The 12,533-nt window shown below is 61.4% G+C and overlaps 1 protein-coding gene and 1 long non-coding RNA gene across 2 annotated transcripts; both read left to right on the forward strand.

The window, feature by feature from the left end:
* Positions 1-430: 430 nt before the first annotated feature.
* Positions 431-4,119, forward strand: FEM1A (fem-1 homolog A). The gene has a single exon (XM_043586254.1). It carries the CDS (start codon positions 568-570, stop codon positions 2,533-2,535), a length of 1,968 nt encoding a protein of 655 aa, XP_043442189.1. The 5' UTR covers positions 431-567; the 3' UTR covers positions 2,536-4,119.
* Positions 4,120-7,844: 3,725 nt separating this feature from the next.
* Positions 7,845-9,791, forward strand: LOC122486739. Its single transcript, XR_006298216.1, has 2 exons — positions 7,845-8,808; positions 9,211-9,791. It is a non-coding gene; the product is annotated as an uncharacterized LOC122486739 (long non-coding RNA).
* Positions 9,792-12,533: the final 2,742 nt, after the last annotated feature.

Here is a 12,533-nt window from a genome sequence, read left to right on the forward strand (position 1 = left end):
AGATCACACCGGGCCGTTTGGCCGGCGTAGCCCTCGTTCTCGCTCCCGATTGGCTCCGAGTCGCTCGCGATGCCTCTCGGGCAATGTAGTCTCTCGGCCCGCGCCCGCGTTTCCTGTGGGCCGCCGCGCGGAGAGAGCCACAGGAAGTACGTAGTCAAACTTGCCCGGGTTCCCAGAAGTCATGGTGATAGCGTTGCGCGACGGGAATTGTAGTCCACGCCCGGCCAGGTTCCGCCTCAACCCTCTGCGCTCGGAACCACAATCCCCACCATGCACCGCGCTCCCAGGTCCCCTCGGCTGGCCCGCGTCCTTCTAGGAGCGGTAGTCTTGACCCTCTACGTCCCTCGTCTGTCTTGAGGGGGAGGCCGGCTCCCAGGACTACATTTCCCTGCGCGCCCCCCTGGGTCCGCGGCGCGCCAGGACGCGGCAGCCATTTTGTTCCGCCGGAGAAGCCCCTAAGATGGCGGCGGGGGAGACGGTGAAGGTTGCCGCCCGCCCCTCCGGGCGTTAGCCCGCGCCCTCCGCGTCCCCCGGCGGCCGGCCCATGGCCTGGCGGAAGCCCGCGCCATGGACCTCCGCACCGCCGTGTACAACGCCGCCCGCGACGGCAAGCTGCAGCTGCTTCAGAAGCTGCTCAGCGGCCGGAGCCGGGAGGAGCTGGACGAGCTGACGGGTGAGGTGGCCGGCGGGGGGACGCCGCTGCTCATCGCCGCCCGCTACGGCCACCTGGACGTGGTCGAGTACCTGGTGGACCGGTGCGGCGCGAGCGTGGAGGCGGGCGGCTCGGTGCACTTCGACGGCGAGACCATCGAGGGCGCGCCGCCGCTGTGGGCCGCCTCGGCCGCCGGCCACCTGGACGTGGTGCGCAGCCTGCTGCGCCGCGGGGCGTCGGTGAACCGCACGACGCGCACCAACTCGACGCCGCTGCGCGCCGCCTGCTTCGACGGGCACCTGGAGGTGGTGCGCTACCTGGTGGGCGAGCACCAGGCCGACCTGGAGGTGGCCAACCGGCACGGCCACACGTGCCTCATGATCTCCTGTTACAAGGGCCACCGCGAGATCGCCCGCTACCTGCTGGAGCAGGGCGCCCAAGTGAACCGGCGCAGCGCCAAGGGCAACACGGCCCTGCACGACTGCGCCGAGTCCGGCAGCCTGGAGATCCTGCAGCTGCTGCTCGGCTGCCACGCCCGCATGGAGCGCGACGGCTACGGCATGACCCCGCTGCTGGCGGCCAGCGTCACGGGCCACACCAACATCGTGGAGTACCTCATCCAGGAGCAGCCTGCTGGGGAGGGGGGCCCCTCCGCCGGCCCGGGGTGTGTGCCGCCCGCGGGGCCCCGCGGCCGCAGCGCCTCCCCGGAGGACGCGCTCGGCGACGCGTACGAGAGCTGCTGCCCCACGAGCCGGGAGGCCGCCGTGGAAGCCCTCGAGTTGCTGGGAGCCACCTACGTGGATAAGAAGCGGGACCTGCTCGGGGCCCTGAAACACTGGAGACGGGCCATGGAGCTGCGTCACCAGGGCGGCGCGTATCTGCCCAAACCGGAGCCCCCGCAGCTGGTCCTGGCCTATGACTATTCCAGGGAGGTGACCACCACCGAGGAGCTGGAAGCGCTCATAACCGACCCGGATGAGATGCGCACGCAGGCCCTGTTGGTCCGGGAGCGCATCCTGGGGCCGGCCCACCCGGACACGTCCTACTACATCCGCTACCGGGGGGCGGTGTACGCCGACTCGGGCAATTTCGAGCGCTGCATCCGCTTGTGGAAGTACGCCCTGGACATGCAGCAAAACAACCTGGAGCCCCTGAGCCCCATGACCGCCAGCAGCTTCCTCTCCTTCGCCGAACTCTTCTCCTACGTGCTCCAGGACCGGGCGGCCAAGGGCAGCCCGGGCGCGCAGATCGGCTTTGCGGACCTCATGGGCGTGCTCTGCAAAGGAGTGCGGGAGGTGGAGCGGGCCCTGCAGCTGCCCAAGGAGCCCGGGGACTCGGCCCAGTTCACCAAGGCCTTGGCCATCATCCTCCACCTGCTGTATCTGCTGGAGAAGGTGGAGTGCACGCCGGACCAGGAGCACCTGAAGCACCAGACCGTGTACCGGCTGCTGAAGTGCGCCCCCCGGGGCAAGAACGGCTTCACCCCTCTGCACATGGCTGTGGACAAGGACACCACAAACGTCGGCCGCTACCCGGTGGGCCGGTTCCCCTCTCCCCAGGTGGTCAAGGTGCTGCTTGACTGCGGGGCGGACCCAGACAGCCGCGACTTTGACAACAACACCCCGCTGCACATAGCGGCCCAGAACAACTGCCCCGGGATCATGAACGCCCTGATCGAAGCGGGCGCCCACATGGATGCCACCAATGCCTTCAAGAAGACCGCCTACGAGCTGCTGGATGAAAAGCTGCTGGCCAAGAGCACCATTCAGCCCTTCAACTATGTGACCCTGCAGTGCCTTGCGGCCCGCGCCCTGGACAAAAACAAGATCCCCTACAAGGGCTTCATCCCCGAGGAGCTGGAGGCTTTCATCGAGCTGCACTGACGGGGTCCTGAGAGCCGAGAAGCCGGGAAGAGTGGGGCCCACGCTCGTCTCCCCGCCTCCCCCCTCCCCCCGAGCCCTTAGGCAGCGGGAAACAGAAGGGCTCTCCAGTCTCCAGAGCCCCTGTCCCCTCCGCTCCGCGGAGAGGGGAAAGGAATCAGCAAGTCGTTGGTGCTCGAAGCCTTCCGCATCAGGCGCTCGAGGAACTGGCCCTCTCCGGGAGCCCGGGAGCCTGTCTTTGATCGGGGGAAGTTGCACGCGCGTCCACACGTCCCATCTGCCCGGGTGTCGGAGGAGTTTCGCCTTCTTGCCTCGAGGCAGAGGGATCGAAGCTTTTGCCTTCTTTTCCGAGAACCGGGATGAAGCTGAGGGTCGGGTTCCTGCTTTTTCGCCCCCCTGCGGCCCAGTGCGGTGTGAGGACGGGGGAGGGGGGCGCTCCCAGGTGGCAGTTCGGAGAAGCGGGCCGACTCTCAGTTCTCCAGCACGCTTGCGCCCTGCTCCCTGCCCCCTGCCGTCACCACGGGCCGTGGGCAGGGCTCCCTGCCCGGGCGGCCTGCCCCTCGCATGGCTTGCGTTGGTGTGGTGTTGCGTTTCTTAGTGAGCGGGCAGGTTACAGGCGTGGCGCGGGAGGCCAGAAGTTGTGCTGCCGTATTTTTTCTTTTCCTGAGAATTTTTGGTCACACGGCATGAGCTGATGTCACACAGGGAGGCTTTTGCCGTGGCCGAGGTGGCGAGGCTGTCTGCCAGGGGTGAGCTCGGTGGTGTGGAGGATTTGGTGGCGGTCCCTAAAGCGAGGCGACTGTCCATTTTCTAGAACTTCCCTGTTTGCCTTCTGCTTGGGCCTCCCCCAACTTTCCACTCAAATCACAAAGAGGGGCGTCTTCCAAGCACGGATCGGGCCAGGCGCCGAAGGAGCTGGCGGGGCCGTCACTCCCCGACCCGGCAAGGACCCGCACGGTCGGAGTGGATCAGGGTCTCAGTGTCTGAGTCCCAGGAAGTGCGGTCGCCTCAGCCTCCCGGGCCCCGCGCGCACGCGCAGTGTGACTGTGCGCAGCCCCGCGGCTCTAGGCTTTTTTTTTTTTTTTTTTTTTTTTTTTTTCAGCTGCTTGGAAGCCTGAACGCAGGTGTTCCTGAGCCAGGTCCCCACTCGCTGTTAACTGAGCTGGAGGAGGCGGCGAATGTCCACAAGTTGCCAGTGAGGCGATCAGAAATCTCGGTTTCCCACCACTCAGGGCGCGCATGCGCCAAGCGCCGCCGTGCCGCCCAGGCCCCCGGCAGCGGCGGGCCGGTGGCGGTGAGCCGTGGCAGGTGGCAGAGGACGAAGCGGCCGGCCTCCTGGGCCCAGGAGGCGGGGCCCCGCCTGGAAAGGGTGTCTCTTCCCTCCCCCCCCCTCCCCCCCCCCGCCTCCTCTTGCAGCTGCGCGGAGGCCTCGAGAAGCCACAGCGGGCCCCTGGGCCCCGTTTGCATTTGCCGTGTTAGTTAGGACGTTATTTATTGGCAAGGCCGGGTTTTACCTTCCGTCGAGGCGGGAAAGTGCCCCTGTCCCTTCCAAGCACGGAATAAAGCAATGAGGCAGTTTAAATCGTGCGTCTCCGCGCCGGTGCCCGAGTCATTTAAAAGGCAGCCGTGGGGGGACGGGGGTGGTGGGGGGATGGACGGCTCCCTCCCGGGGTGGGCCGGGAGAAGGCGGGGAGAGGGTGCCGCCCAGCGCAGAGGTCGTGGTGTGGGGGCTCGCAGAGCCCAGCCCCCGGGCCACCATCCCACTGGGGCAGTTTCTGCCCGTGTCCTGGGACCTTGTGTGGGGTTTCCCTGGGAAGTGGCGTGTTTCTGCCCGTGGAGAAGGAAGGAAACCGCTGGCTTCTCCCAAACCCCAGCTTTGCGGTAGGGAAGGCTCCAAAGAGGTGGCTTGGCCCTCCCGGAAGGCGAGGGAGGGCTGGGGCAGCGGGGGGGAGCGCCCAAGAGGCCGACCTCGGTAGCTCTGTGGTTCCGGTCGGGGAGGAAAATCTGGTCCCTCTTCTTTCTCCTGCCGGTTCCCTCGTGTAGTTGCAGTTCTCCGTACGGTAGCACAGTGAGAGCACTGCTCCCGGGTCTGGCGCGCCGCGTAGGTGCCGCTGCCCCCCTGTGCGCCAGGCACGGTGCAGGCCCCCTCGGGTCAGGATTGCACCGGCCGGATCGAGGCTGATTATTCCGCGTCGTCCCCTCGCACGACAGTGGGGAAGGCCAGGCTGCTTCTCCGGCTCCTGGTTTCACGGGGGTCCGACCACTAACAGCACCCGCCCTGCTGTCATGGGAACACATGGTGGCCCGGGAGGAGTGGGTGTTGAATCAGCAGGTGCTCCAGAGTAGTCTCGGGACACAACACCGGCCCAAGCATTTATTGGGCCCTTGCTGGATGCCAGGCACCATTCCACGTGCTTCCATGGGCCACCTGAATCGCTGCTCACAGCAGCCCTGTAAAGTAGGTGTGTTTTTTTGTGTGTGTCTTTTTTACATTTATTTTTGAGAGAGCGAGACAGAGCCTGAGCAGGGGAGGGGCAGAGAGAGGGAGACACAGAATCCTAAGCAGCTCCAGGCTCTGCGCCGACAGCACAGAGCCTGACACGGGACTTGAACCCATGGACCGCGAGATCGTGACCTGAGCGGAAGCCGGAAGCTCAACCGACTGAGCCACCCAGGCCTCCGGAAGTAGGTGTTCTTGTTGCCGTTTTGCAAGTGGGGGAAACCGGCCACTGGGGCGTGAGAAGACTCGCCCAAGAGGAAAGCCGAAAGCCCATCGGGGCCAAACACTTTCTTTCCGAGCTCAGACCTGAGAAGTGCGACTTTCGCCCCCAGGCCACGGAGGCCATCTTAAAAACGGCCCGCCCCGCTCGCTCGGGTGTCAGGTGAGAGGTGATCCCCCTGCAACTCCAAACGGTTGCAGACGATCTGGTTCCGGTTCCGGGGGCTGGGGGGAGGGGGTCCCCAGGTGGGAGGCGGGGGGAGTGCAGGCCGGGGTCCCAGCTCCCCTGGCTCCGGCCGGTCTCGGGGGGCCTAGGGGTGAGGTGAGCCCATCGCTGCTTCCCCTGTCGGCTCGTGAGGGTTATAGGGGGAGCCCACGTCCCCAGTAGGCCGAGCGAAGGTGGGTTGTGTAAAGTGGGAGAGAGAGCAGGCTGCCTGAAGCCGCTCAGCCGGCGGGAAGTGTTAAGTCACTGGCAGGGGGTGAGGGCAGCTATCCAGGCCCCTGTCTGGGAGCTCAGGATTGAGGCTGAAGCCCAAGGTCGAGAAAGCATGCGGCGCCCCCACCAGTGGGAGCCACTGCCTGCCTCCATGAAGCCGAATTTAGCACCTCAGTTCTGCTCATTGCTGGGTGCTCGGTGCTCGGTGCTCGCCTATCAGACCTTCCGGAGCCCCGTGGCTGTGTGGGGTCACTGCCGTGGCCTCGACGCCCACGTGTCAAGGGAGCAGGTGAGTTCACGCAGGGGTGTCTCTTGCCTCTGGGACTACAGCTCCTCCCCAGACACTTGGGCCACACTCGTCGCCCCCCCACCCCCCAGGATTCCAGGGGTGTCATCCGAGCAGTGTTTACAGGGAGGGGAGCGGAGCGTCCCAGCCTCGGGTTAAAGATAGCACGGGTCGGAATCACATCACAGCCTGGAAAGGGGAGGTGACCCTCCCTGGGACTGCTGGCACAGCAGGGTGCTAACTGCGTGTCCCTGGAGAAGGGGGTGTGGAGTCCCGAGTTAGGTTTGGTGTCGCCCCGTGTGTTAGGCAAGACCCAGCCCAAATGTGGGCAACACTGGCACTCCTGGGGAGGGACCCCGGCACCTTTGCCCTCCGTGGGCTGTGGAAGAGACTCAACCTCGGTGTTGAGTGGGACATTTGAGCTCCAGTGCAGCCTCCCCCTGCCCTGTGCCTTAATGCCCTCGATCAAAAGCTCCTCAGGCAGTAATTTTGATCGGATGGATGTCCCCTCCTCCACGCAGCCCTCCCAGATTGTTAGCCTCTCAGCCATCCACCTCCCGCTGTGCGTTTCCTTCCCTGCCCTCACATATAACTTAACCCCTGAGATGACCCCTATTTGCTTCCTTATTTGTTCCTGTGTCCCCTAGAACGTCAACCACACCAGCTCGTCCCCTGTTGTGTCCCCAGTGCCTAGAAGAGGGGCTGACACCCCGTAGTTTGTTGAACGAATAAAGGAATTCACAGGGAGGCCCATGTGGCCCGATGGGGTGAGGGAGGAAGCTGCTGGGGGGCCCGGGGGGAGCACAGGCAGGTGGTTGGCGGCCCGTAGCCAGGGCGCTGGGCAGCCACTGCGGTTTCAAGCCAAGAGGAGATGCCGCCCGATGGAAGCCTGGAGGCCCCTGGCTGCAGCTGCAGGAACAGGCTGGGGGAGGGGGGTGCTGGCATAGAGGGCGCACGGTGCCCGTGGGGCTTTCATACTGCGGGTGGTGCGACGGAGCGCTTGCCACAGAGGCGTCAGGCCCCCAAGGTCGAGGGACCTACTGTGCCCTTCGCTGGAGGGGCACGCCAGCCCCTGGCCCAGGGCCCCACCGTAGGAAGCTGGAAAGTCAACCCAAAGCATGTGGAAATCAGTGAGACAGAAATGCACAAATGAGGGCTCCCGGAGCCGGGGGCCTGCGAGTCTGGGTCCCGGGGCCGCGAGGTCGAGCCCCACGTTGGGTGTCGAGATTACTGACCTGAAGAAAACTTCTAAAAAAGTTTTTGATGCACAACAGAGAAAAACCAGTGAACCCCAAAGCTGGTCCTTTTATTTATTTATTTTTTTAAGTTTACTTTGAGAGAGAGAAGTGGGGGGGGGGGGGAGGGGCAGAGAGAGGGAGAGCGAGCATCCCAAGCAGGCTCCGTGCTGTCAGAGCAAAGCCCTGCAACGGGCCTCGAACCCCCCGAAGCCTGAGATGGAGGCCTGAGCCCAAGTCAGGTGCTTAACCCACTGAGCTACCCAGGTGCCCCTGGTTCTTTTAAAAATTAAATAAAAGTGATGCTTCTGCTGAGCACCGAGCATAGAAGTGTTCAGTCACTGTACTGTGTCCCTGAAACTAACAGAACACTGTACTAACTGTGCTGGGATTAAAAGAAAAACTTAATTAAGAAACTTAGAAAAAAAATACTTCGGGGCGCCTGGGTGGCTCCGTCGGTTGGGTGACCGACTCCCGACTCCGGTCACGATCTCGCGGTTGGTGAGTTCGGGCCCCCGCGTCCGGCTCTGACAGCTCGGAGCCTGGATCCTGCTTCGGATTCTGTGTCTCCTTCTCTCTCTGCCCCTCCCCCACTTGTGCTCTCACTCTGTCTCTCAAAAATCAATAACTGTAAAAAAAAAATTCTTTTAAATAAAAAATATTCAGAAACAAGTTAAATAAAATTGAACGAAACGTGTGTGGTGGGGGTGGTTCTGGTTTCCGACCGCGGCCACGTGACCTCGGCAACATCACCAGCCCCTCCCCAAGTCTCAGTTTCCTCATCTGTAAGATGGGGTTGGCAGGAGCCGCTGCCTGCCAGCATCGCAGGAAGGAGTAAACGGGTTTGTCTGTGACAACATCCCGGCGCATAATAAGAGCACAAAGCTGTGTGGTTACAGGGCGCCTGCTGTCTGCACGCTCATTTATACATCTGAGGCACAGATGAATTGGGAAAGCTTTCAAATCTTTTCTTGAACGTGTCTTAGGGGACGAAGCATAGCGAGCCTCCCCTCCCCCCCCCCCACGACATGTGAGTTTACAGATGTTCGTACCGAAAATGACCCCGAGTTTTAAAATAAAGACGAGTTTGTTACAATTTGTTACTGAGATGAAATTCACCATTCCGAAGCGTACGGACAGTTCAGTGGCTTTCACTATAGTCACAAGGTTGTGCAACCATCACCGCGATCCAATTCCAGAAATAAAAAAGGGAGGTGGGGGGTAATCTTAAAGCCTGTTTGAGGAAAAATACTAAATGACTCGAGAAATAGAAAAGACCTTCAGGAAGGGGGCAGATGGCCAGCAAAGAACCTGCGGACAGGAGACAGGTGAGCAAGGGGGATGGGCGGGCTGATGCCAGAGCACGTCAGATCCCACGTGACAAAGGGGCTCCGACACAGCGACCCGCAAGGGATGGGGCGGGCATGTGGCGCCAGGCCGGCCTGCCAACCTCCAGTGCCCAGGTCCCCGCAGAGGAGGGGCGTGGGGTTCGCAGGGCGGGGACAGGCAGAGAGCCCGATAAGAGGTCTGAGGGGCCCCCCCGGGGGAGCGTCAGGGAAGACAGGAGATGGGGCCAGCCCCCCACCCCCCACGCCCAGAGGTCAGGAAGCTCCTTTTCTTGGGAAGAGTACATTTTTTTTTTTTTTTAACTTCCCTTGGAAATTGGAAACCCTGGGCACCTCCCAGGGCTATAAAAAGGCCAGAGCCACTGACCAAGTTAAAAATAAAAGGTCCGCGACCAGAGGCACTGGGGGTGGGAGGGGGCACTGTGCGGGTCAGGCTGGGGTGGGCCGGCCTCGTTGCTGGGTGACTTAAAGCAGGTGTCTGCCCTCTCTGGGCTCTGGTCCCCAACAGCCTTAGACTGAACAATTTCCAAAGGCCCAGTTAATGAGGATGTTTATACAGCTGCTATTGTTATTTACGGAGGCGATAAGCGAGGAAAGGGGCGTGGCGGCATGACCTGAACTTGGCACTCTCTGGGGTCTCTGGGGCCTCTCTTCAGGAGGAATGCTCTTCGGTTCCAGGCAGGGGAGAACCCGGAATCACTGTCCCACGGCGACCCCTGGTGGCGCAGAACGCTCACTGCAGCGCTTTCTGGATTTCACCCTCCCCCCCCCCCCCCCAAACGCAGGATCCTGTTCTGGAGGGAAGGGGGCGCCACATACAGGACACAGGTTCTGTACTCGGGTCGACCACACTGGCTCCTCCCCATCCTTCGGAGTCTTTGCACGGACTGCACCCTCCGCCTGCAGTAGCCTTTCCTTCTTGGAATGCCTCCTCCAGGAAGCCTCCCATGACCGCCCCCAACCCCAAGGCCCCCACAGTGGCCTCTGCGTCCCCCTTCACACCCAGGACCACCCCGGCTGCAACCACCTAGTGGCGCGTCTGTCTTCCCCACAGAGCTGTGAGCCCCGTGGGGAACATGGAAGAGATTGGTCGAAAGAGAGAAAGGTTGGCACATTCGTTCAAATTCATGTATTGAGCCTCTGCTGTGTGCCAGCTACTGGGGTCCAGCAGGGAACTCACCAGATAAAATTCCCATCCTCGTGGGGAAGGCAGATGATAAACCAGGTGTTCAATGAATAAGTGACATTATTACTATTATTAGTCTAAAAACGCCGAGCATTAGGGAACGATAGAGCAGTGTGGGGGAGGATGGGGGGATCTGGTGGATGTGGTTGTAAATTACTTTAAATGGGAGGCTCAGAGAAGCTTGCCCTGAGAGGATGGCATTTGAGCAAATATCTGGAGGAGGTGAGCGAGGAGCTATGTAGACATTTGAAGGAAGGGCATTTCAAGCAGCGGGAACAGCCCACGTGAAGGTCCTGGGGCAGGACCACACCTGGCGGGTCGAGGCCCATGTGGCTCGCACAGACTAGGCTAGGGGGAAAGACGGAGGAGGGGACAGCAGGTCGTGCAGAGCCTTGGGGGCCCGCGGGGAGGACTTCGGCTCCCCCCCCCCCCCAAAGAGGTGGGAGCCCTGAAGGGCTGTGTCACAGGAGGTGCTCACAGGCGCCCCCTGGTGGGACACCCAAAATGCGCTGGAGACGCAGGGGATGTGCAAGATTCAAACTCAAAGCCCCTCAAGTTCTGCCCAGGCCCAGGGGCAGCCACGCATGCGCTGTGTGACACTGGGCTATGCATTGCCCTCTCTGGGCCCAGGGAGCGGGAGAAATTTGTACAAGATCTAACCATCTCGGAAAGACACCGTTCCAAGCAGGGACACAGCTAAGAACCTCCGAAAATAAATCATCTGTTATTGGTTCATGTTTCCCAGTTTTTATTTAAAAACATTTTTTAACGTTTCTTCTTCTTCTTTTTTTTTTTTTTTTTTTTTTCTGAGAGACCGAGCACGAGCAGAGGAGGGACAGAGAGAGGGAGACACAGAATCCGAAGCAGGCTCCAGGCTCTGAGCGGTCAGCACAGAGTCCGATGCGGGGCTTGAACTCACACACCGTGAGATCATGACCTGAGCCAAAGTCGGACGCTTAACCGATGGAGCCACCCAGGCGCCCTCATATCTCACAGTTTTTAGAGAAGGGGAAATTTTCAAAAAATTCCCCTCTATTTTTCCTTGAGGCTGTTTGTTCTAGTGGGGACAGGGGTTTCCCAGGAAACACCCCAGACCTGGGGCCACTGGGGGGCACACTGGCCTTGGGACGGTGGCGGCCAGCAGGGGGCACCAGGACAGCAGGCCGTGTGGCTGAGCGCCCCCGCCCCGCTCTGGGGAACCTTGGCCATGGCGGCGCCTGGCCGTAGTCCTAGCCGCGGTCTTTGGTCGCCCCAGTACCTTTGTCCATGCTGTGCCCGCCTCTACGAACTCTCTCCCCAACCCATGGCTCATTCCAACTCGCGCCTCAGGTCTCAGCTTCCTTCCTCCTTCCAGAAGCTTCTCTCAATCCCCCCAGGTTGGTCGACGGTCCCCTTTGGGCCTCCGGAGCCCCCTACACCTCTCCCTCGCAGGCCTCATCGCCCCGTAACGTCTCCGTCTGTGGCAGCGGACCACGAGCCTGGGAGAGCAGAACGGGGTCGTCCTGCGTCACCTTGGGGGCATGGTGACCACTGAGTCACCACTGTGCCCAGAGGGCCTGCGCCCAGGAGGAGCTCAGTAAATGTGGGTTGGATGAGCAGATGGATGAATCCACATCCTGCCCACTCAGTGCCCGGTGAACCCCATGCGGGTAGGGAGCCGCACCCCGCACAGACACGGCTGCCCGCGTTGTTGGTCAAAGGACTCACTGAGCAATGACTCTGCTCCACTTCCTGGGTTGGGTTCTGAAAACGCTACAGGGACCCAGACAGATCCACCCCGGTGCTCTCAGGGTATGCAGGGTGTGGCGGAGAAACCAGGAATTAACAAGTAGAACAAGACTATTTCACAGATTAAAAAAAAAATATATATATATATGGAGGCCATGAATGCACAGTGTGCACAACCTCCGTAGGGGCTAGAATCCAGCAGAGGGACACCTGGCTCCTTCTTCCGCCCCCAAAAGCTACTTTGCGTGCTGTGTGACCTTGGGTAAATGACTTCGCCTCTCTGGGCTTCAGTTTCCTCATCTGTAAATTGGGGCGGGGATAGTCTCCAGCCCCTGGGCTACTGGGAGGGTGAAACAAGTTCATGGGGCATGTAAAACCCTCAGCCCAGGGGTTTCAAAGTGATTGTCCTTTAAATGTGCTGCCGTGACACAGGGACGTGGGAAGTGTTGGAGCTCCAGACCCGAAGTCACCGGGACCACGGACGGATGGGGAAAATGAGGCCCAGAAAAGGGCTGTGATTTGTTCCGAGTCTCACAATTTCTCAGGGATCAATAGGGGTTCGTGCTCTGAACGTGCCCGCTTGTCCCTCCTCTGCCCCCAACGTGCGTCCAGCCCCCACGGTGGCCGGCCTGGCCAGGGTCTGTTGCCACCGCTCTGGTCTCGCTGGCACCCACCTCCCAGTCTGTCCTCCCCAGAGAAGCCACCAGAGGGCGCCTGTGAGCACTGGAGTCAGATTCCCACCCCACCCCACCCCCATCCTCTGCTTGCTAAGGGCCTCCAGGACTTCCGCCTTCCCAGGGAAAAGCCCAAGTCCTCCCCCAGGCCCACAAAGCCGTGCATCCCCTCCCCTCCTCCTCTCCACCCTCTCTCCCCCTCGCTCACTCTGCTCCAGCCACAAGGCCTTCTTGCTGTTCCTCCAACATGCCAGGCCGGGCTCTACCCCAGGGCGTTTGCACGAGCTCTGTCCTCTTTCCAGAAAAATCACCTGGTCCTCAAACTCTTCTCATCCCGGCCAGCTCTTCTTTCTACAGGCCTTGGCTCTAACACGGGCTCCTTACACCCCCA

This window comes from Prionailurus bengalensis, chromosome A2 (assembly GCF_016509475.1).
Source record: "Prionailurus bengalensis isolate Pbe53 chromosome A2, Fcat_Pben_1.1_paternal_pri, whole genome shotgun sequence".
NCBI lineage: Eukaryota > Metazoa > Chordata > Mammalia > Carnivora > Felidae > Prionailurus > Prionailurus bengalensis.

Bases quoted from the DNA above. Each gene is read 5' to 3' on its own strand.
- FEM1A (XM_043586254.1), top strand. From the start codon at position 568: ATGGACCTCCGCACCGCCGTGTACAACGCCGCCCGCGACGGCAAGCTG.